Source organism: Acartia tonsa, chromosome 5, assembly GCF_053477335.1.
Source record: "Acartia tonsa isolate MP-2025a chromosome 5, ASM5347733v1, whole genome shotgun sequence".
NCBI classification, from domain to species: Eukaryota; Metazoa; Arthropoda; class Copepoda; order Calanoida; family Acartiidae; genus Acartia; species Acartia tonsa.
In genome coordinates, this window is record NC_137264.1 from 44147412 (window position 1) to 44169802 (window position 22391).

The 22391-nt window shown below is 31.5% G+C and overlaps 1 protein-coding gene and 3 non-coding genes across 5 annotated transcripts in view; 2 read left to right on the forward strand and 2 right to left on the reverse strand.

The window, feature by feature from the left end:
• Positions 1-116, reverse strand: LOC145320435 (5S ribosomal RNA). The gene has a single exon (XR_013880219.1). It is a non-coding gene; the product is annotated as a 5S ribosomal RNA (ribosomal RNA).
• Positions 117-211: 95 nt separating this feature from the next.
• On the forward strand, positions 212-293 carry TRNAL-AAG (transfer RNA leucine (anticodon AAG)). Its single transcript has one exon. It is a non-coding gene; the product is annotated as a tRNA-Leu (tRNA).
• A 75-nt stretch (positions 294-368) lies between these two features.
• TRNAP-UGG (transfer RNA proline (anticodon UGG)) lies at positions 369-440 on the forward strand. The gene has a single exon. It is a non-coding gene; the product is annotated as a tRNA-Pro (tRNA).
• Positions 441-9110: 8670 nt separating this feature from the next.
• LOC145319612 (excitatory amino acid transporter 3-like) overlaps positions 9111-22391 on the reverse strand; it is a 102413-nt gene continuing 89132 nt past the window's right edge. For both annotated transcript variants that reach the window (XM_080161845.1, XM_080161846.1), the window contains 6 exons: positions 21893-21934; positions 20968-21049; positions 16725-16814; positions 12330-12424; positions 9643-9733; positions 9111-9246 (listed from right to left, as the gene is read on the reverse strand). In XM_080161845.1, coding sequence (XP_080017971.1) covers positions 9169-9246; positions 9643-9733; positions 12330-12424; positions 16725-16814; positions 20968-21049; positions 21893-21934 — 478 coding nt within the window. In that variant the 3' untranslated portion in view covers positions 9111-9168. The remainder of the gene's footprint in view (positions 9247-9642; positions 9734-12329; positions 12425-16724; positions 16815-20967; positions 21050-21892; positions 21935-22391) is intronic.

Below are 22391 nucleotides of genomic sequence, written 5' to 3' on the forward strand. Positions count from 1 at the left end.
CTACGACACCAAGTATTCCCAGGCGGTCACCCATCCAAGTACTAACTTGGCCCAATGTTGCTTAACTTCAGTGATCGGACGAGAACTGGTGCTTTCAACATGGTATGGCCGTAGACATTTATCAAAGGAAAATGTGGCATACATTAAATGCAAACTATGAAAATACCGAGGGGAAATGCTTTCTCAGACAGGCGGTCAGGTTAGCATCTACGGTAGCGTGGCCGAGCGGTCTAAGGCGCTGGTTTAAGGCACCAGTCCTTTCGAGGGCGTGGGTTCGAATCCCACCGCTGCCAAATGGGACATTTTGCATGTAGAGACAATTCAATAGTGACTCATACGCCACAAGGCAACCTTTGGACGTTTACAGCGGCCAAATGGTCTAGGGGTATGATTCCTGCTTTGGGTGCAGGAGGTCCCGGGTTCAAATCCCGGTTTGGCCCGGTGTTTTTGTTTTTTTATACAACCCTTCTAGTTTCAGAGGTATGATTGCGGATGTAGTTTGGCAAAATTTTAAATCAAGGGGACACTTGTCGAGGACCAGAATTCTATGCAATTACGATATTTTTTCATAATTATTCAGTTGTTACTGTTAGTTAAACAAAAGCGCACAATTTTTATTTCTTACTAAAATTTTAAGTTGGAGGGGGGGGGGGGAGGGATAAAAAGAAGGAAAGGTACAAAGATATAGTGAGTATGTGCGTGAGAGAGAGAGCGAGAGTGAAAAAGATTTTTAAAAACTTAAAATACTGTTTTTTATATGATTCAATGGGCCTACAATTTTTGCCAAATAAAACATATGGTCTAAATAAAAATTGGACGCATTTTGTAACAGTCTAATCTAGTTTACTCTAAAAAAACCTTATTGAAAAGACCGCCACTACTCTAGCTCGACTTTCAAGAATTACATTATGATACAACAATTCCACGCTAGGTAGCGCTCCAACTTACAAAAACAAAACTCAAACTTAACATCATACACACAATGATAGTTAAAAACATGATAAAATCAACATCCTAAATTCATGACAAAACAATTGTAATATATACACAAGACAATTTAATCATAAATAAGTTATAAACATTGGCCATTCTTACCAAACTATTGTACGGATATACATTTTGACCTTAATATATATAAGTACATCTAATGCCCACTAAATGCACCAGTCTGAATTCCATTAGACCACGTTGTCGTTGACTATTAGACTGATCCAATCCCTGCCTAATTGATTTCATAATGAAATACTTTGTTTTTTTAGTAATCTCAATGTAGAGAAGGAGTGGACAATATAAAGATAAAATAGCCTTATACCTGCTCAGAATTTAATTCAACATTTATTATTTCTCTCAAAGATTTTTTTTATTTTAGAATAGTTTTTTAATGCTTTGTATTATAGACAGCTTTTCACGGATAATGAATTGAAAAATAATAAGATTAATTTCAGTTTTAAAAGACCCGAGGGACCGAAGGCTTGTGCTAACAAAACTGTATTGATATTATGATTTTTCATTTTATTATTCGTAGAAATTGTCTATAATACGATACTATACATGATTTTTCAGTATAGCCTAGAACTGGTTATTGATATAGAGGATATTAATCGATCTCAAAGCTATACTGAAAAAGGATTTCTCCTTCCTATTCCCAAAGAAATCTTTTTCCTTTTAAAACTAAAGTTTATAGGTAATGGGGAAAACGTTAAAAATATGCTAATACTTATATAAATAAATATGCTACTCCTATCATATAAAGTAGTAAGTTTTTTTTGTTCTGTAACGAAGGATCTCACTAACCGCTAAACCGATTTAGTTCTTCTTTTCAAGGAATCTTCAAATATATCCCTGGATGGTTTTAGGCTATTTTATTTCCGGATTAGTGTCTTGGGATGGGTTAAGGCCATTTTTTGCCATTTCGTAGCTCTTGAAATACTAAGGACCTAGATGCTAGGGTCACAACCGCTAGTACTTATATAATAGTAAGAGAGAAAGCACCCCTGAACCCCTCACCCTCACAAACAAAAAGTATTAGTTGATAAATTCGTCAAAATATGAATTTAAAATCCTATTTAACTGGCGGATGTGCCCATAGCATATTCTAGAAGTTAGAGGGCGAGATCTTTGGTTCTAATTTCTTTAAATATACAGGAAAAAGTTAACATTGCATATCAATTTTATATTTTAGTTTATTTAGGGTCAATTACGAAAACTTTTTGTGTTTAAAGTGATCGCGAAGCTGGAAAAAAGTTAATAAATGTTACAGATTAATAATTTTTAAGAATACTATAGCGGCTTCGCCCCTAGCCTCTAGGAGCAATTTCCCCAGGAGGTTTGATCAACCTAATTTTTCTTAGTTTAGATCTTTTAAAAAATTATAAAAGTATATTTTTATTTTTTAGGGGAGAGGAATTTATTTTTGTTGTGGGGGGCGGGTTTCAGTTTTTTAGGGGGGTTGGGGCAATGGGGGTGTCCCATCCCCCAAGAAAAAAGTTATAAACCTTCCCGGGACCTATGAGAAGCTACCCTGTTAAGGAGAACCCGATCGGTTCAGCGGTTAGCGAGATCCTTAAGTACAAACAAACTAACCCCTCCCCCCCAAAAAAAAGTTCCACAACCCAAAATATTTTTTTTTTACTTTTTCTTTTAAAATCTAAAATAAGAAATTTGGTTATCAGATTCGACTCACCCCCTCTCAATTGCCCCTAGAGGCCTCTTAGATTTTAATTCTTTTTTTTGGGGGGGGGGTAATTTTTTTCTAGGGGTGATTTCTCTTGGAAGGGTGCAGTGCAGTACCCTTCCCCAAAATAGTTATAAACCTTCCCGGGACCTATGAGAAGCTACCCTGTTAAGGAGATCCCAATCGGTTTAGCGGTTAGCGAGATCCTTCGGTTCACACAGACTAACAGACAGATAGACAAAAAGACAGATAGACATCCTGTAACTTTATTATAAGGATAGAAGATATATGCGCGCCACCGCTATTAACTATAAGTAGGGAGGTTTGTAGAAAGTTTACTTATGAATGATCACGGAACCTCAAAGTTTAACAAAGACTTATTTTTCCATGAGAAGCACAGCTAATTGCAGCATAAATTATAAATCTTAATATAAAAACAGAATGTTACTTTTTCAAAAATGTATTGTAAATCTTAATTTACATGTAAGAATAAATATTGTTATACATAATACTTAAAATATAAAGCACTTTTCTAGTTTGTAGAAAAAACGGAAGATTTTTACTTCAATTTTTGAAAATTGTATTTTGGCGGACAATTGTAATTTTAGAGTAGCCCTAGTATTACGGAGGTTTTGTGATTTCTAACCAGAAACTAGTTTATAAAATATGAATCGTGATTAATCTCTAAACCTCCGTGTTTTATTTCTATGGCATTTCATACCTTCCGCAAAAATGCATACAAAATAGCAAATATTAAACAGAGTGTTTAACAGGGTTCGTAAGGGATAAGACAATGAAGATAGATTAATGTAAACAATTATAAAGAAAATAATCTTTTCTCATCAAATTATTGTCTTGAAAAATATGACACTACCAATTTTGAATTAAATTACATGCAAAATTAATAAAAGATCCCAAAACTTACAGACAGATGTTATTGTTGCAGTATTTTGCGGAACTGAAAGCTTTAAACAATAGAGTTGAAAGGTTTGGTGAATACAAAATGATAAATAATTAATCTCCCAACCTCGAAATTTAACAAGGGAATATATTTAAAGGGTAGAAGCTAAAATGTTATTTAGGAGCTTTAGCCTGATACAATAACATTAACCACTTACATGAATAAAGGTACTAAGAAAGAGAGGGAATGTCTGATTGAGCCAATAGGAGAATCGCATCGGTACATACATTTAATTTCATTGGTTGAAATTTTGTACACATCTTGTTAAGAATGCATGTTTTTTTCATTTCATACATAGTTAAAAGTCAGCTGTAAACAGTATATTTTCTTAGTAGAAAGCTTTGCGGAATCAGAATTAATTGCTCAAAAATTTAGTTTAAAATTGAAAGCTTCGAAACGAGGTGGATTCTTAAAAAACAAGTTAGGCTGGCTACTCGCTGGTGAGGCAAAATTATTTTTGTGAAAAATCCTCCAAAATCGTATAAAAAAAATTACAAAAATTAAATAAAATATTAAAGGGTTATTACATATGATTTTGTTTAATTTTTGTAGATTTTTAATGTGCTTTTGGATGATTTTTCACAACAATAATTTTGCCTCACTATCGAGTAGCGAGTCTATAATTTTTTAAGAATCCACATCAGCTTGAGTCGAAAAAAAATGTTTTATTTTTTTCACAAAAATCTAATTTGGAGGCTAAACTAGAAAAATACTTTTAAATGTTGCTTAATCTTTCTTAAACACTGTTAAGTTGTGAAATAGATTCTCAAACACTTTAATAAGCAGTGCAGCTACTTTCACCAAACCTATGAATTCTGGACAGGGAGGTTTCGTGAAAATATATAAATCAATATTTCCTCACCAAACCTGTAAAGAAAGTGTATAAGGGAACTTTCAAGTAGTAGTGAAGTTAAATTTATGTATAGATTGGTAGTATAGGGAGAGAAAAAATTAAATTTGTTTTAAATTGCAATATTAAAATTTAACAGTCAAAATCTGCATTATAAAACTTTTGGGATTAATGTCATAAGCAGCTCATTGTCCCCTCCCTCCCTGGTAAGGAGTTGTATGTAATGATAAGCTTACTGCTACTGATATGTTGTAGTGCTTAAATTTGCATTTGTATGGGTGTCACAATTAGGATTAAACACTTTACAACTTATTCTTTTGGAATCCTAATAATAGGATGTCTATAAAGTAACAGGACGTCTATCTGCCGTTTCCACAGATCTAACGTCTCACCATTTGGTATAGCTTACCCTAAATTATAGAATAGATTTGTTGATAATTACGCAAGTTTTTGTAAAAATGTATTTTCTAAACATAAAACAGAACATCAAAAATTGAAATCCTTAAATATACATTTAATTAATAATATTACAATTTTTTTATGTAAACAACTTAGGAATACATTTATATATCAATGAAGGATTTAGTAACTTTCCCCAAACTTAAACTGTCTTTTATGGTTATTTTATAAAAGAACATATTTAGGGATAAAATTTTCTTCCACAGACAAGTCCCTGCGTAGTTACCAGAAAAAAAGAGTACAGTTATTTATCGTACTATATTATACACAGTTTTCCGTGAATATTAAAATAAAAATATATAAAATTATAAGCCAGTTTTGTAAGCAGTGAATGCCCATTGGCCAACATCACGGGCTAAGAAAAATGGTATTAATTTTATGATTTTATTTTAAAATTATTGGAAAAATTGTCTGAAATTCGATGCTATTTATGATTATTTAGTGTGACTGAGAACCGGTTCTAATCCAGCGGATATTAATTTTCGCTTCCTTCACCCTTTTACTTAACAACCTTTGTTTTTAGGTCCTTTTTTACATAAAAATTTCAAACGGCGGCTGTTATTTTCTTATATTTGAGACTAGAAAAATATTTTTTTTTACAGAAAATATTTATTTTTATGTGAATTTTATAATAGAACACAAATTTCGGCGGCCTCAGCTGTATTTGGCGGCTGTCAGCCGCCGCTGTCGGCGGTAGGCGGGAAAACGACGGCGGAGCCTAATAAAATTTTAATATATTATGTACGTAGACATAATAAGGATTTACTACTAGAGGAAATTTTGGTAACATAAAATGCTTTGTTTAAGTCAATAAAATATTTTTGCTCTTTACCTGAATGACCCTGCCAGGTTTGCTGGCATCCTGTGCCCGCTTTAAAAAACTCACTAACTTATAGCCATCTATCTTTCACACACAAAAAATGAGATAGAAAAAACTGGAAAGGCCCCTCGCGTTCAACCGCAACCGTTAAGGGTTAATCGGGTTTGAGGTCAGAGAGGGACATTCAATGGAAGACATTTTTTCTCCCCAGAATAACAAGGATATTATTTTAAGCGCCAGATTTCGCGGGGGGGGGGGGGGGACATTCCATAATCTTTCATCGATCTATCATGTATCACTAAATTACAATAGCAAGTACGGACATATTAATTGTAGAGCGAAATTACATTATCTAAATATATAATAATGGTGACAGTAAAGGGGGCAATAAATCACAAAAATATACCTTTTTGTACTTTCAACGTTTATAATAATATCTAACAATTATTTAGGATTTTTTAAATAAAGGATGTTTTATAGAGATCTCTGTTGAAAATTTTTAATTTATTGATTTTTTGTTTAATGTTTTTAAAAATAAATCCTAAAACATTTTCTAAAAAATTATATTTTACCAATAAAATATAATATTTTTTTACACATATATTTTTTATTTACTAACATTTATGATTATGATATATTTTAATCAATTTTAAAGAGCTACATATAAAAATACACCACTAAAATAGGTGCAAACACCAATTAAACGATATGATTAGATCAATGAAGATTATTTTTCTTCTCAAAAATACATTTTATTTTTCCATTGATATGAAACATTTTAATTGTAATGATTTAAGATATACAATTTTTGAACAGATTTTATTTATGAAAGCTACTCTATGGCTCACTACTATTTGTATGTTGTATATGATTGGTAAATCTTCTAGGAAAGCCATTTGTTACGTGGTGCAGGCATTTAAAAATAGTTTCATTTTTTATTACTTTTGTCAGATATGTTTTAATATTCCGTTTATAAGGAATGTAATTCGTATAAAGACTACTGAGTGTTTAATTCAAAAGAAGTTGCTATAAATATTTTTTTAGTATGGCTCATAGCCGATTCTAATCCAGCGGATACCCATCGGTTTCGAATCCATACTGAATAAGAAGGTTATCTAGGGTTTTTATTATAATCTTTGTAGACAAAATTCTTTAAATTTACTTCATTGAACTATCCCTTATACAAATACAATTTAAATATTTTTGTTAAAAATGAAAAAATAATCTAAACATTAAATCTGTGAAACTTATTACAATCAATTTATAATCCAGATAACTACTTGCCCAAAGTGGCAGAGACCCTTTCCGTCAGCAAATTACTTTTTGTTCTTTTGTAGAAACTCGACTGTGTTTATATTTTCAATGCTATTGGCTGATTTTAAAGAACCTATAAAAAATCTGGACATGGCCCCATCTATTATTTTTTTTTTCTCTTTTTACTATAATAAACAAATACATATTAATATGTATACATAAATACTAAAAAAATCATCTTCACTAAATCAGTCTAAATTACTATTTACAGAGTTTGAATGGTTATGCTTCCATGGATATGTATCAGCTTGGTACAGGCATATAAACACAAACTAATTATGTTTACCAGTTGGGAGGTGAGATTATTTATTCTCATGAAAAAATATTTTAGATTACTTATTTCCCCTCTGGAAGAACTTGTCATCGCTTATTTCACTTTCATACCAGGGATCTAAAGGGATAAGGCATTGTCTGACAAATTGATGTACACCACCAATGATGATACACCAAATTCCCCTAGTGATAGATGCGTTTGGACACTCAACTTAATTAACCAACAAATTAAAAATCAAAAAAAGTCGCCAAAGTTGTTAAACAATTAAGAAAACCTTATCATAAAACTTTGGGGACTAGTGTAATAAGCAGCCCAGTATCCTCTTCCTCCCTGCTTTCATACACTCCTCATACATAAAGCATCATAACTAGAAAAAGTTCAAAATCTTTTTCATAATCAAAACTATAATCAAGGATGACTTCTTTTAAAAGGTTAAGCAGAGAGGCAGTAAGTAACCTTATTTTTTTGTGAAAAAAACTTGAACCTCCCAACTATGAATGTTATCTGGTTATGTCACTAATTTGTTGACTTTTATAATTATTTATGTCAATTTGTTTATATAATTAATAATATTGAGCTCACTGGTTATTATTTATTATTCTTGTAAATAATCAATAATTAGTCTCGTTGACGTGAGAATTTTGGTTAATACTAAAAATAATAAGCATTAGTTTTATATTATTAAGGTGTTATGTTATATGTTTTAGTTCTAAAATATAAGTTTTACGTTTCATTTCATTACTTAGCAGTTGCCCTAAAAGTGACTAGTCTATCAAGGCAGCCCTGAAGGCATTATATAATTATTTTGATTATCTTTTTTTTTTAAATGAAGGGGAGGGGGCTTGTGTTCGCTGGGCACTTTTAGGAAAAGCACCGATTATTTGAGTAGGGAATTTCAAGTAAAGATATATATCCTATATTTGTTTCGGTGCAGGGTGTTGCCACTATGAAAATTTTCATAGGGTAATCATAATGATAAGTAAAAGGATATATGTGTGTATACTCCTTTACAGGGTAGCTTCATAGGTCATGAAGAGGGGGGGGGGGGCATAACCCTTCCAAGATAGTTCGACCCTAGATGAATTGCACCCCCCCCCCCTCCAAAAAAGCCATTAAAGGCCTCTAGCAGAGTATCCGCTAGTTTTAATAACAATATAATTTTATATGCAACTAATGCTTTCCTCATGTTTAAAATATTTTTAAAATGGTGTTTTATTTTTTTTTCTCTGAAAAAAAACATTCTTTTTTTTGCTCTCTTAGTTTAAATCTTTTTTAAAATATCGATCGGTATTGTATTAAAGAAGGGATCTTAAGAGATAAGACAATGGACTATAATTAATGTACAACCACTCATTTCTAAGTGTATAAAGAATAACACCTTCTGTACATCCAAATTATTGGTGGAAAGGTTGCATACCAATGCAATTGTTTGTACAACCCAATCATCATTTTAAAAAAACGTAACTGGACAAGGTGTCTTAAAAATCAGCCAAGTGACTTCATAAAAATGAGAAAGAAGAGAGGAGAAGTAGGAAAGTAAAACCTCTATAAAAAGAGATGGATAATCCCTCATTTTTATGACGTTACATGGATGATTTTTAAGGCACTTTGTCCAGTTACAAAAAAGAACTACACGTTTTTTTCTACCGACAAATGAGATATCATGGATACAAAACTTTGGGTATAAGTGGAATGTAAATTTAATTTAGGTCCTATTTCCCCTGACGATCTGATTGAAAGATAGTTAAAAAAAAAAGAATATTATCCCTATTTAAGGTAAAGCATGAGGATTGACCAAGACTCTCACTTTCCCGTCTCACTTCTCCTCTATCTCTGTCAGCGGCACCGCCTCAAATTCGCCGTTTCGCTGCTGCTGCTGTGTTGAGTTCGTCGGCTGAACAGTTGGCTGCATGTCATTTTCATGTATTTCAAGATGCTTAGTAGCATAGCTACACTATAAAGCTAGAAATTATGACAGTAAAACCGGCTTTTAGATATTGCCAAAGCAGATAGACATCTTTCTTTATTTTTTTTTGTATTTTAGTAAGCAAAGAATTTTTTTGAGGATTTAATTTCGAGAAAGAATTTTGTAGCAATATAATATACCCAAAAAAACTTTATCTTAAGAAATTCGACTATTTAAATCTGACCCATGAAAAACGCATGAAATTTCCTACCGAAATCTGTACACATTTTCAACCCATGAAATGTATGGAATGTACCTCCAATGTTCTCCTATTGGCTGATTTTAAGAGTATGTCTCTAGATTATAAATTAATGACAACCATTCCTTGCTCATTCCATCAAGTTCGTTCTTGCTGAGATGATAGACCAAGCCAGCCCCGATACTGTCTCCAAGCACGTTAATTGCTGTACGGAATCTTAAATAGAGGTTCAATTGAGCGAACGATATATCATTACTTTGATCTTACACAAAATTTTATATCTCTAATAAAATGAAACTTGCTGTGGGCTGAAATAAGATTACCCCTTCACTCGATCCCCTCTGCTCCTACTGGATAAACGAACTGACCAATAAATGTATTTTATGTTAGGAAGCTAAATTAGCGACAATTTTTCCCCTGTCATAATATTCTCTTCCCCCCCCCAAAAAAAAATAAAAATTCCCCCCCAATTTTCTTCTTTTATTTTGTTGCGTTTTAGTACCTTAAAACCGACATAATTATTTTTAAAAAAAACTTAAATTACTTCAAAAATAAGAGGTCTAAAAAAACCGATTGCATATTTAAATTCTATATGCCATTTTATATCTATTACTTACTAAAAACACCGAATAGCTATTCTAAATAAAAAGCAAAAAAGTTAAGACACCTTCTTTGGTGTTTACTTTTTATATGCACAGATACCACAAAATCAACAAAATAATACTTATTTATACTTTTCTCTCATCTTCAAAAACTATTTTTTATGAAAACAAGAAATTTAACCCCCATCGCCCTAGAGGACAGCTGCTGACCTTTCCCAGCCAGAAAGTAGCGTCACTATCGCGCTACTATAGCACACGATATCGTGTAGCAATCGAGCACGAGTTCTTACGATATCGCTAAATAGTCGTCCAATGCACATCGACGATATGTTACGATAAATGGTCGAAAAGGTACTTAGAGCTGCGCGATACACCCACGAAATCGTAAGCGATATCGTAAGCGATATCATGCCAAAATCGTGAATAAAAAGTACATTTAAAAAATATTTAACATCATGTAGTTTATTTTTGTAAATATTGTATGTAAGTAAGAGGTTGCATAAAGAATCCATTTCATACTGTGCATGCAGAGAGAGACATGGTGTAAAGAGAAACCATTCTCTGAGCCATTCTACTTAATGTCTACTCTCAATAGTTTTCAATGAAATTTGATAGAGTATTTATATGTATATCATACTGAATGGCAATGATTTAAGGAATATTAAGACACACATTTAAAAATGTTGCTATTTAGAAAAAAAAACTTTTTAAAAATACTTTTATTTGTAATATTAAACATAAACACATTATGACAATTTTAGTTATCAGTTTTATATTTATTTTGCTTGACAACAGAAAAAATGCAATATTTTTTAAAAAATAATGTGAACTTCTAGCGGCCAATTTATAAACTTTATTTCTCACAGAATGATGTTGATTATATGTTGGTTGTGTGTCTGTTTGTGTGTGTTGACACACAAAAAATGCTATTGTTTACGATTTCTTAGGGAAATCGTGGTTGCCGCGATTTTTACTACAAAATTGAATTAATCCCTAGCGATTTTTTTCGATTTTTGCTATAAAATCTTAAATAAGATTTTGGCGATAATATACTACATATCGGATGCGAGTTTCCTTACGACGTTTCTAGCTGGGTTAGTGTTCATAGTCTATTCAAATACATGTAAAAGTAAAGAAAATTGCCAAAAAGTACATAAAAAAGTATTTTAATGTGTTAGAAAAATTAATTGTCTAATTGCAAATTTGGAGATGCAGTTTTGATTATTATATTCCTAGCAGCCTCCAATCAAGAGAAATCCCTAAATATATGCTAATGATTTTTTAATTCTCAAATTTATAAGGTAACTACTGTAGTTTTAAAAGTTAGTTAAAGTTCTTGTTATTCATTTTTTCATTGGAGGCTGCTAGGAATATAAAAATCAGAACATAGATCAATAGTTGTGTTGCCATAATGCTCATATACTCTAATACCATCTGGGTCACCATCACCACCAGTAAGAGCATCTTTAAGGTCAGAATCCCCAAAGTTGAAGTACAACAATTTATTTTTCTAACACATTAAAATACTTTTTTTTCTTTAACATGTATTTGACAAAACCATGAACCCTAGAGGTCAGCAGCTGTCCTCTAGGGCGATGGGGGATAAAGTTCTTATTTAAAAAAAATACTTTTGCAGATCATTAATTTCATATTATGTTCCTGAATAATCATTGCATAAATTCTTTCAAGAATATTTAATTCAACAGAATCTTTAAAAATGATAGAAAAGTATAAATAAGTATTTTTTTTATTGATTTTATGGTTTCTGAGCATATAAAAGGTAAACCCCAAATTTGCCTTTTTTGTCAATTTTCCTAGAAATATGGAGATATTTCAAAACTGATTGATGGGGCTTGTGAAGGAACTATTTGAGTATCTTAGGTCAGTTCGTCTATCCAGTAGGAGGGGAAGTGGTAGGCCGGTAAAGCAGGGGGATGGAAAAGATCGTTTTTATTCACATTATTAGAGTACATGATAATCTGGTGTAAGATCCAAGTAATAATAAATCCATTCTTGAGACTGATATTGTGACTCTCAGAATTCAATTATAAAAAAGTTGCTGAGAAAAAACAATTCTAAACAATGATAATTTTAATACTCTTATTTAAATTATTCTCTATTTTTAAATATCTATCTATTTATCTAATTTTCTATTAACCTATCTATCTAATTTTCCATCCACCTATCTAAGTTTGTGTGTTTGTTGATACCTGTCCAGAAGCCAGTCCACGGCCAGGATGATGGTAACATCCTCTGCTGGAAGGCCAACAGTTTCCAGGACCATAACCATGGTAACAAGTCCAGCCTTAAAAATGATTAGTTTTTAACAAGGATGACATCATCCATAAGTAACGATGCTTAAAATATACATAAATGGACATCCGGATAAAATTAACTGTAGAACAATGTCATAAAAAATTAACAATAAACTTAAAGAAAATAAATCACGAAACCTTTATAAACTTAATCAATCCCTGAAAATTTCAGCCGTCTATTTTGAATAAGGATCGAAAGAATAACAAAATTTAAAAATCTATTAAGCTATCTAGCACCCTAATTAATATACAAATCTCAATAAAAATATGTAAAATGTGAACTTAATTTATCATAATTTCAGCCATCTATCATGAAAAGGAGTAGAAAAAAATACGGAAATGTAAAAATCGAGAATTAAGCTAGCACAATAATTAATAGGCAAAGTGAATTATAGAGTAGCTTTGCCAATAAAAATTACTTGTCAAACGAAAGGTTAAGAGGTTCTTTGGGCCATACACAATACACATAACTACTTTTTAAAAAGAACTTTCCTGTTATTTTGGAAATTGTAATATAATCTTTTAAATAGAAGAATCTCACTTACAACGTTCCATGTCTATAAAACAGGTAGTTCATCTGATAAACTTTTTTTTTATCTTTTATTAAGAATTCTTATGTTTTTGATGGGGACAACAAAGAGACAAACTTATTTTAGAATTGACAAACTTTCTTCAAAACTTTAAACTTTTTAAAAACAAATGTTAATGATCATGGTGAGCTATTATATTTAAAAAGACAAAGTCATAAATATAAATATTAGGTTGGGTTTGCCCTAGGAAGGAAGGGGACAATGTTTATTACAATGTTTTATGATAACGTTTTCCTTTTCGTTTGGATTAACAACATTAGGGAAATTTTAATGAAATTTGATTGGTTGTTTCATTATGTTGAGTATCCAAATGTTACATCCAGTAATTGTAATCTACAGAATAAATAATTTGTGTATCATTATTGGAATATACATCAATTTATCAGCCATTGTCTTATCCGTTTAAATCCCTGGATTTGCCCTAATTAGAAGCATATTTTTTTACCACAAATAGTTATGAACAATCCCATTTAAACCAAAAACCTGGCCCGATTTTTATTATAAGAGCAGATAAATCAATTTTCTCCATTTCCACATCACTTGACTAATAGGGATCTAAAGGAATCAGTCAATGGCCGATAAATAGATTTACATCCCCAATGATTATTACAACTTCTGCAGATTATATTAGTGGTTGAAACGTTTTGACACTCAACTAAATGAACCAACCAACAGAAATTTTTAAAAGTCCCCTCTCTCTCTCTCTATGATATGTTGCCTATGCTTTGAAACATCGTCGCGAACCTAGTGTCGCGAAGTGTCTGACTCTGATTATGACGTAAAAAAAAAAATTAACCAATGAGAGGCCATTAAAAATTTTACCATTGGTCAATTACATTGTATACTGGCCTCTTATTGGCTAATTTTTTTTACGTCATATTCAGGGTCAGACACTTTTACTAGGTTCCATCGTCGCTACTATTTGACGTAAACGTCCTTGTTCAAACAATAATGATGCATAAAATAGAGAAGAAAATTGACCGATAATTTTTGATAATTTCTAGTTTGATGAATAATTGCTAAGGTTGCTAAGGTTACAATTCTCGTTAAGATAATTTTTCTACAGTGTTGGTTTCCTTAGAATTTACGGTACTAAACGAACGAACACGAACCCTCATTTATTCTTTAATTTTGTGTCAAACCCTAGATACGTCAAACAGTAGATGCAACAAACGCTAGACAGACAAACAGTAGATGCATCAAACGCTAGACAGACAAACGATAGATACGTCAAACACTAGACTACGACAAATAGTAGAATTTGCTATTTCGCTACAAACAGTAGAATTTTTAAAATGCGACAAACACTAGAAGCGACATACGCTAGAATATAAACTTATAAAATATTTATAATTTTTTTCGTTCGTTAATACTAAATTTATATTTCTATTAATGCAGGGATCTAACTGGATAAGGTAATTGCCGTAAAAATCTATGTACATCCCCTATAGCAAAAAAATAAGTAGTTAAAACGTTTGAACACTCAACTTATTAAACCAACCAATCATAATTCATTAAAGTAACAAAAGTTGTTTAGCCAACGATTAAGAAAACGTTCTTATAAAACTTTGGGGACTAGTGTACTAAACAGCCCATTGTCCCCTCTCGCTCTGCTATCATTGTCCATTCCCTGCAGAAAATGTGATATAGCAATGAAAAGGTGATTTTGCAATACAGTTAAAACTAAACCAGCATGTGTTATTTTTTTGGTATTTTTAGTCATTAACAGTTATAAGATACATCAAAGAAGGTTTATTAAATTAAGTCTAATATAATTAAAGAGATAAAGAATTTTAGTAATTTAAATATAATTATTTTTAAATGACATGTTTGTATAAAGTTTTTTTTTACAGTTGCTTTGTTTAAACATCAAAGGGAGATATAAATGGGCGGAGTAATAAAGACTTAGGATGAGCAATATTTTATGAGCATTAATTATTTGACCATTTATGACTTCGCCGTACAACACTTTTTCAACAGCGCAGCTATTTAGTAGTAAGTGTATGTATGTATATCTATAATTCTGACAATCCGTTGCTTGACTGAAACGTTTTACAGAAATCTATTTCACCTAGGCCGTGGGTTAAATCAAATAAATATAATGAATATAAAATAATTTCAATTGTAATGAAATTTTTCTTTTTAGATTCATACTAACAATACTTGTTTATTACAAGAGAAAAAATCTTGCTCTAATGTTGCTGCACTACTTACATATAATTTTGTCCTTGTCTTTGAATCAGTGCAGCGATTCATCTGGGGTCATTTTTGGGAAAAATAGGGGAATGCAGGTAATACTAATTCAAACTTAAATGGAGGTGTTGTCACCCCTCTACAAACCCCTACCGCAGGCACTACTTTAAATAATAATCACCTTATAATTTTAGTCAGTAATAGGCAATATAATTTAAATTCCACAAAATTAGTTAAAATCCTTCTGGACCTATATGAAGCTTCACTTTAAAGAAGAACCATATCAGTTTAGCGGATAGTGAGATCCTTTGCTACATACAAAAAAGATTGTTTCATTTTCTTTTTAAGTTTAAAAAAAAAAATTTTTTTTTGGGGGGGGGGGTAGATACCCTCCACAAAATTAGTTAAAAACCTTCCCTGGACACATATGAAGCTTCACTGTAAATGAGAACCATATCGGTTTAGCGGTTAGTGAGATCCATCGCTACAGACAAAAAAGCGTATTACTTTACACAATAGGATTAATTCTAGCGTTTGTCGTATCTATTGTTTGTCGCCTTTAGAAAAAATCTAGTGTTTGTCATATTCTAGCGTTTGTCGCATTCTAGTGTTTGTCGTATCTAGCGTATGTCGTTTCTAGGGTTTGTCTGTCTAGCGTTTGTCGCATCTACTGTTTGACGTATCTAGGGTTTGACACAAAATTAAAGAATAAATGAGGGTTCGTGTTCGTTCATATATCTATTTTTACATTACTGGCGGATATGTCCCTAAAGTACACTAAGAACACTTTGAGGGAGGGGGTGGGGGGGGGCCCGGGGGGGGGTCAAGAAAATTAATTTAATTATTATTCTAGGGTGAAAGCCGTAGTACCCTCCCGAAAAAGATTTATTAAACTTTCTAGATCCTATGTAAAGGAGAATCATATTGGTTTATTGTTTAGCAGAGCCTTCGGTATAGACAAACAGACAAAGAGACATCTCGTTACTTTATCATATACTAGTGGTTGCGCTCCTAGCATCTAAGACCTCTGTATTGATAGGAGTAAAGAAAATAGGAAAATAGCCTAAAACCAAATTTAAGATATAAAAATTTGATAGCATAAAACTATCCAGGAACCTATAAGGAGCTTCAATAAAATATACAAATCCATAGGTTCAGTGGTTATCAAAATCTTAAGCTACAGACAAAAAAACCTTACTACTTTATAAAATAGGATGTAGATTTACTCCAACGCAGTTGAAAAATAGGTGATACTTAAAAAGGGTAAATATTCAATACTGTTTGAAATTGATAAAGTAATTCTACAGGGATCTAGGAAATGGCAATGGCCGATAAAATGATTTACATCCCCATTGATGATACACAAAATTCCCTCTTCTTACAATTATTGGTTAAAACGTTTAAACGTACACAAGGTTTTTAAGCCAACAAATATGAAAACGTTATTAAAAACTTTGGGGACTACTGCTAATAAACATCCCATTGTCCCCTTCATTCTATCACTTACCTGGGGTATACCCGCAGCTCCAATACTAGCAGCTGTAGCTGTCACAGAAACCGCTAGAATCTGTCCAAATGACAGCTGCATCTCGTTCACCTGAAATAAGAAATGATAATAAAGTAGAATGATCTCTGTCTGTCTGTCTGCTGGGTTTGTTTGTTTGTCTGTGTTCTGTACCGAAGGATCTCGCTAGCCGCTGGTCCGATATGGTTCTCTTTTAAATTGCAGCTGCTGCTACGTTCTGGGAAAGTTTATAGCTATTTTTGGGAAGGGTATCTCCACCCTCCGAAGAGAAATTGGCCCTTCTCTCTAAAAAAACATCATTGTCCTTTCCCTTTTCTAAACTAAAATTGAAAGTGAAGGGTCAAGTCCACACCCCCTGTTCCCTCAAGTGTCCCTAGAGGCTTCTGGGGCGTAACTGTTAGTTATATATTCATATGAAATAAATAGAAAAGTTTAAGGCTGACATAATAACGTCATAAAAGATATTCGAATAACATAATAATTACTTATTTATTTTAATATAATAATTACACGAAATATTCAAGGGTAACACTTACTCATTAATTCTTTTTAGAAATCTTTACTCATCTCTTTATGTTTCAAGTTTTTAAAACTGTTGAAAGTTTAGCAATGCTAAAGTTGACATAAGGCAGATTACTTGATGCCAGGGATCTAAAGGGATAAGACAATTGTCGATAAATTGATTTACATTTTCAATGATGATACACAAAATTAACTCTTCAGTATATTACAATTAGTGGTTAAAACGTTTTGACTCTCATCTTAATGAACCATCCAATCAAATTAAATTAACGTCTCCAAAGTTGTTAAGCTAAGCCAAAAAATTTGAAAACGTCAATATAAAACTTTGGGAACTAGTGTATTAAACAGCCTAATGTCCCCAATCCCTGACATAAGGCAGACAATCATATAGTGTGTAATACTACACAAGATTTTTCAGAACGGATGAGAAACATAATCCAGCGGATACTAATCGTTTCGAAGCCATACTTGAAAATATTTTAATTCTGGCAGAAATTCATTTTTACTAAGAGTATTTCTTTTTAAGTTTTTTTTTATTTCGATTCTACTACTACTAAATTGTTGAAAGCCTATCCAATCCATACACCTTACATTTATCAAGTTTTATACAACTTTCAAAAACTCCTGCTCTACAAGAAAACAGGATGCTATTTAACTGATCCAACTGTAAAAAAAGGAATCAATTGGGTTAAGGAGCTTATCTTAAATTTTAAAATTTTTAGACCTGTCTTAAGTTTCTGTTCTATAAAACATGGAATAAATTAAATTTAAACTAAGTTTTGTTTCAAATATCTTTTTTTTTTTGAAACTATTTAATGTTAACATTTTTTAATCGCTGTGCTCTATAATATTTAATCTTGTTTGTAAAATAATCCAAGATGCATCTTTATAATTTTTTCGAGTGCACTATTCAGGCGTTTTTTTTTTGTAATTGCGGGCTATATTTCTCTTAGGATGGTTGTGGTACCTTCTCATTAAATAGTTTTAAACCTTCCCGGGGCCTATGAGAACCTGGTCGTGGCCGTGCTACTATTGGACATATTTGAGCTTGTTAGCAAAATAATCGTTAGTGCAGCGACTTAATTTTCCCAATAATCTAATCAGACACTCTTTTTATAATGAAAAACTTTAATTAAATTACTTAATTTGATAACTTTTATAATTGAAAATTGAACAACTTGTAATTTTTATAATCAGCTATTCACTAGAGCAAAAAATTTAAAACTTTGAAAAAAAATTGTCAAATTGCGAGAGAAATAAATAAACAAATTTGTACAAAATCTCGTAAAATTTTAATTTATCGATGCAAAAACCGGTCAAATAAACCGAAAATTATCTATATTCCATGAAGAGTAAAGCCCAATCAGTTAGGTTGCTACCATGATCTTCACACAGACGGACAGACAGACGAATATACATTGATTTACTTTGTATTATAGATAACTTTCAAGGAAATATTGTATAACGATGAATAAATCCAAATTGATTTGTGTATTACGTTAATAGTTTCTTTCCCCAAGTGAGTTTTTTATCAGGAATCTAAAGGGATAAGACAATGGCTAAATTGATATATGTACATCACCAATTATTTTTTTTTTACAAAATTACCCATTCTGTAGATTACAATTATTGGTTGAAAAGTTTGGATACTGAACTTAATGAACCAACAAATCAAAATTCACTAATAGTCCCCAAAGCTAAAAAACATAGTTAAAGTTAAAACATTAGGGACTGGCGTAATAAACAACTCAAAGTCCCCTCCTTCCCTGGTTTTCCAGGATTCTAACCAAACAGAAAACTGGAAAATCAGCCAAAGAAGGTGTCTTAACTTTTATTTTTATAGCTAGCCGGTGCTTTTAGTAAGTAGTAGATGTAAAATTTTCCAGAGAATTCAGATATGCAATCGGTTTTTTTTGTAGACCTCTTATTTTTAAAGTAATTTAAGTTTTTTTTTTAAATAATTAAGTCGGTTTTAAGGTACTAAAACGCAACAAAAAAAAGAAAAAAAAATACCAGTATGAACAAAAGTAGTAAGATCTTTAATTTGACATCTTACTTTTTAAATTCTGTTGAGTAATTTTTTTAAAAATCGATTTTTTAAATCTCAGTTTAATCAAAACTTTAAACATAAATATATTCTACCACAGGCATAAAAATATGAGTTCATATATACTTTTAGAATCAGAAAAATATTACAAATCGTTTCTAAGCAAAATTGAAATAAAAAGTTTACAAAATAGTAAATAAACTACAATAAAAGAAATTATATGAAACTATTATATTATATTATGCAGGCAACCATCTTAAACCTTGTTTTGGGGGTAAAAATGGGAAGGGGGTAAAGAGCGGGTAAAAATAGTGTTGCCTGTACAAAATAATATGCTAGGCCATTTTTATTTTTAATTTTTTTTACTTTTTTTCAATTTTGCTTACATTGGATTTGTAATATTTTTCTGATTCTAAAAGTATACACGAACCCATATTTTTTATGCCTGTGGTAGAGTATATTTTTGTTTAAAGTTTTGATTAAACCAAGATTTAAAAAATCTATTTTTTTCAATAATTTCTCAACAGAATTTAAAAAGTAAGGTGTCAAATTAAAGATCTTACTATTTTTGTTCATACTGGCATTTTTATTTTTATTTTGGTGCGTTTTAGTACCTTAAAAACGACTTAATTTTGTTTTTTAAAAAACTTAAATTACTTTAAAAATAAGAGGTCTACAAAAAAACCGATTGCATATCTGAATTCTATGGAAATTTTTACATCTACTACTTACTAAAAGCACCGGCTAGCTATAAAAATAAAAGTTAATACACCTTCTTTCAGAAAATGTAAAAATATCGCCCCCAGAGGCATCTACGGGCACTTGAAGGGTGGCGGGGTTAGGTAAAATATCTACATTTCATTTAAGTTTCAAAAGGAAAGGTATTTTTTTTTGCGGGGGGAGCATTTTTTCTATAGGCGAGTGTCTATGGGTGATAAAGTTACCCTCCCCTAAAATGGCTATAAACCTTCCCTTATAGGAGTTTTTCTGTAAAGGATCATAATGTAGGTTCAGCGGTTTGCGAGATCTTAAGCTACATACATCATGTTACTTTAATATGCACATCAAGTCAAAAGGATATTTCTATCATGGAAAACTTAATGTAAAAATAGCAACAACAAAAGATTAGCAACATGTTGTAAACACATGTAAGAATAGGTCTAACTGATAAAAAGATTCTATTTGTTATCCATTAAATACTTCTTTTCTTTACCAAACTACAATTTGTTATGTCTGTTTATATATGTATGTACAAGCGGCTTCGCCCTAAGAGGTAATGGAAAGTCTGCCTCCTATATAGAATTATAGAGATATTTTCAAAAAAATTTTCTTTGTAAAATTACCCTTTGCCAAGATAAGCCCAGGTTTCGTAATTCGTGAGAAAATTTGGGAGGGATTTTTATAAGAGAATCGTTCCATTGTTCGATGTGGGGGGGGGACTGGTTTTATTTTGGGGGAGGTGGAGGGTGTCCAAGTGCCATTAACCAAGGCTCATCAGCCGGGTATAAGCCTCAAGTTGAAACCAACTTATGTAAAAAAAAATTTAAGAAATTATGGATTGTCTGTTTAGAAACCATTTCCTAATCTTTAATATAACGATTTCACTGATACTTACAAACGGCTGCCAAGCCCTGTCACTGACCAAGTCGAGCTTACCTGAGAAATAAAGATGGCGGCAACAGCTTCGTAAAGAGCTGTTCCATCCATATTGATAGTAGCTCCAATAGGCAATACAAATCTGAATAAAAAATGTTAGCTTTAAAAAAAAACAGGGATCTAAAGGGAAAAGACAATGGCCGAAAAATTTATTTACATCCCCAACGATGGTAGACAAATTTACCCTTTCTTTAGACTAAAATTAGTGGTTGAAACGTTTAAAAACTCAATTTAATGAACCAACCAATCAAAATACAATAAATGTTATGTCAACGAGTAAGAAACGTTATTACAAAAACATTGGGGACTAGATTAACAAACAGCCCAATGTCCTCTCCCTTGCTCGTTAATTCTTTAATTATCTAGTAGGAGCTTTGAATTCTCTTCTGAGCTTGGAATTCTTTGTATGTGTTGTTTTCATTGTTTTATAATCACTTTTTTGTACATACATTTAAAAAAATATTTTTATCAATAATATGAATGTTTTTTTTCTTCATTTTTTTGAAAAAAATATATATTATCATGAAATGATGAAACTAAAAACTGGATAAAATGAATATAAACTAATCTTTTCAGCGGAATTAATATTAAAATTCCTCATCACTTTTTAATGAAACAAGGACAGCAATATTCAAGCCAATGATCCTTTAATAAGCAAAAAGTTGTAAAAATAGTAAGATAGAGACAGTGCTTTAATATTGAATAGAATATCTTGTATAAGTTGCGTAAAATGCAGAATACTCAAGAGAAACGTATCAAAAACAGTCCAAAGTAAATAATTTAAAATGGACGCTCAGACTTTCTAGTAACGATTAACGGATTTTACCTGTTTATTAATTGAGAATATGAGCTATCCGTAATAAACGGAGTTACAGGACAAAAATATAAATAAGCTTAGCTTGTAAAAAAAATGTAATAATTAAACCTGCAGATTCTTGGATCCACGTTGTTCTTTTCCTCTAGCAGACTGGGCACACAATTCAATCATTCTCCAATTTTTAGTAACGAAGATACTCCATAATTTGAAATGTCCGTCTAAAACGTTTTGGGAGAAACGTAATTTTCTCGGCTCCTAAAAAGGATAGACCACTGAAACTTATGGCCAAGATTCCAATCATTATGAAGCATAATAAAGTAAAAAAAAACATTTATGGCAGTCGGAGTGCTTTAAGGATTTTTAGCTTCTTTTCAACATATTTACCAAAGAGACAAGGGTGGAAGTTTGATTCCCCTTGAAGCAAGAGTCGCGCCTTACATTGTACAATGAAAAGTCTTCATATATTTTTATTCATACAAAATATAAATATTAAAAAATATAAACTACGTGAGAAAGGTTTAATGTTTTCTTTTCTCCTGTGCACCTATTCTTGAATTAAATGCTCTTTAAATCTAATTTTCTGTATTCTTATCAATGATTTTTTTGT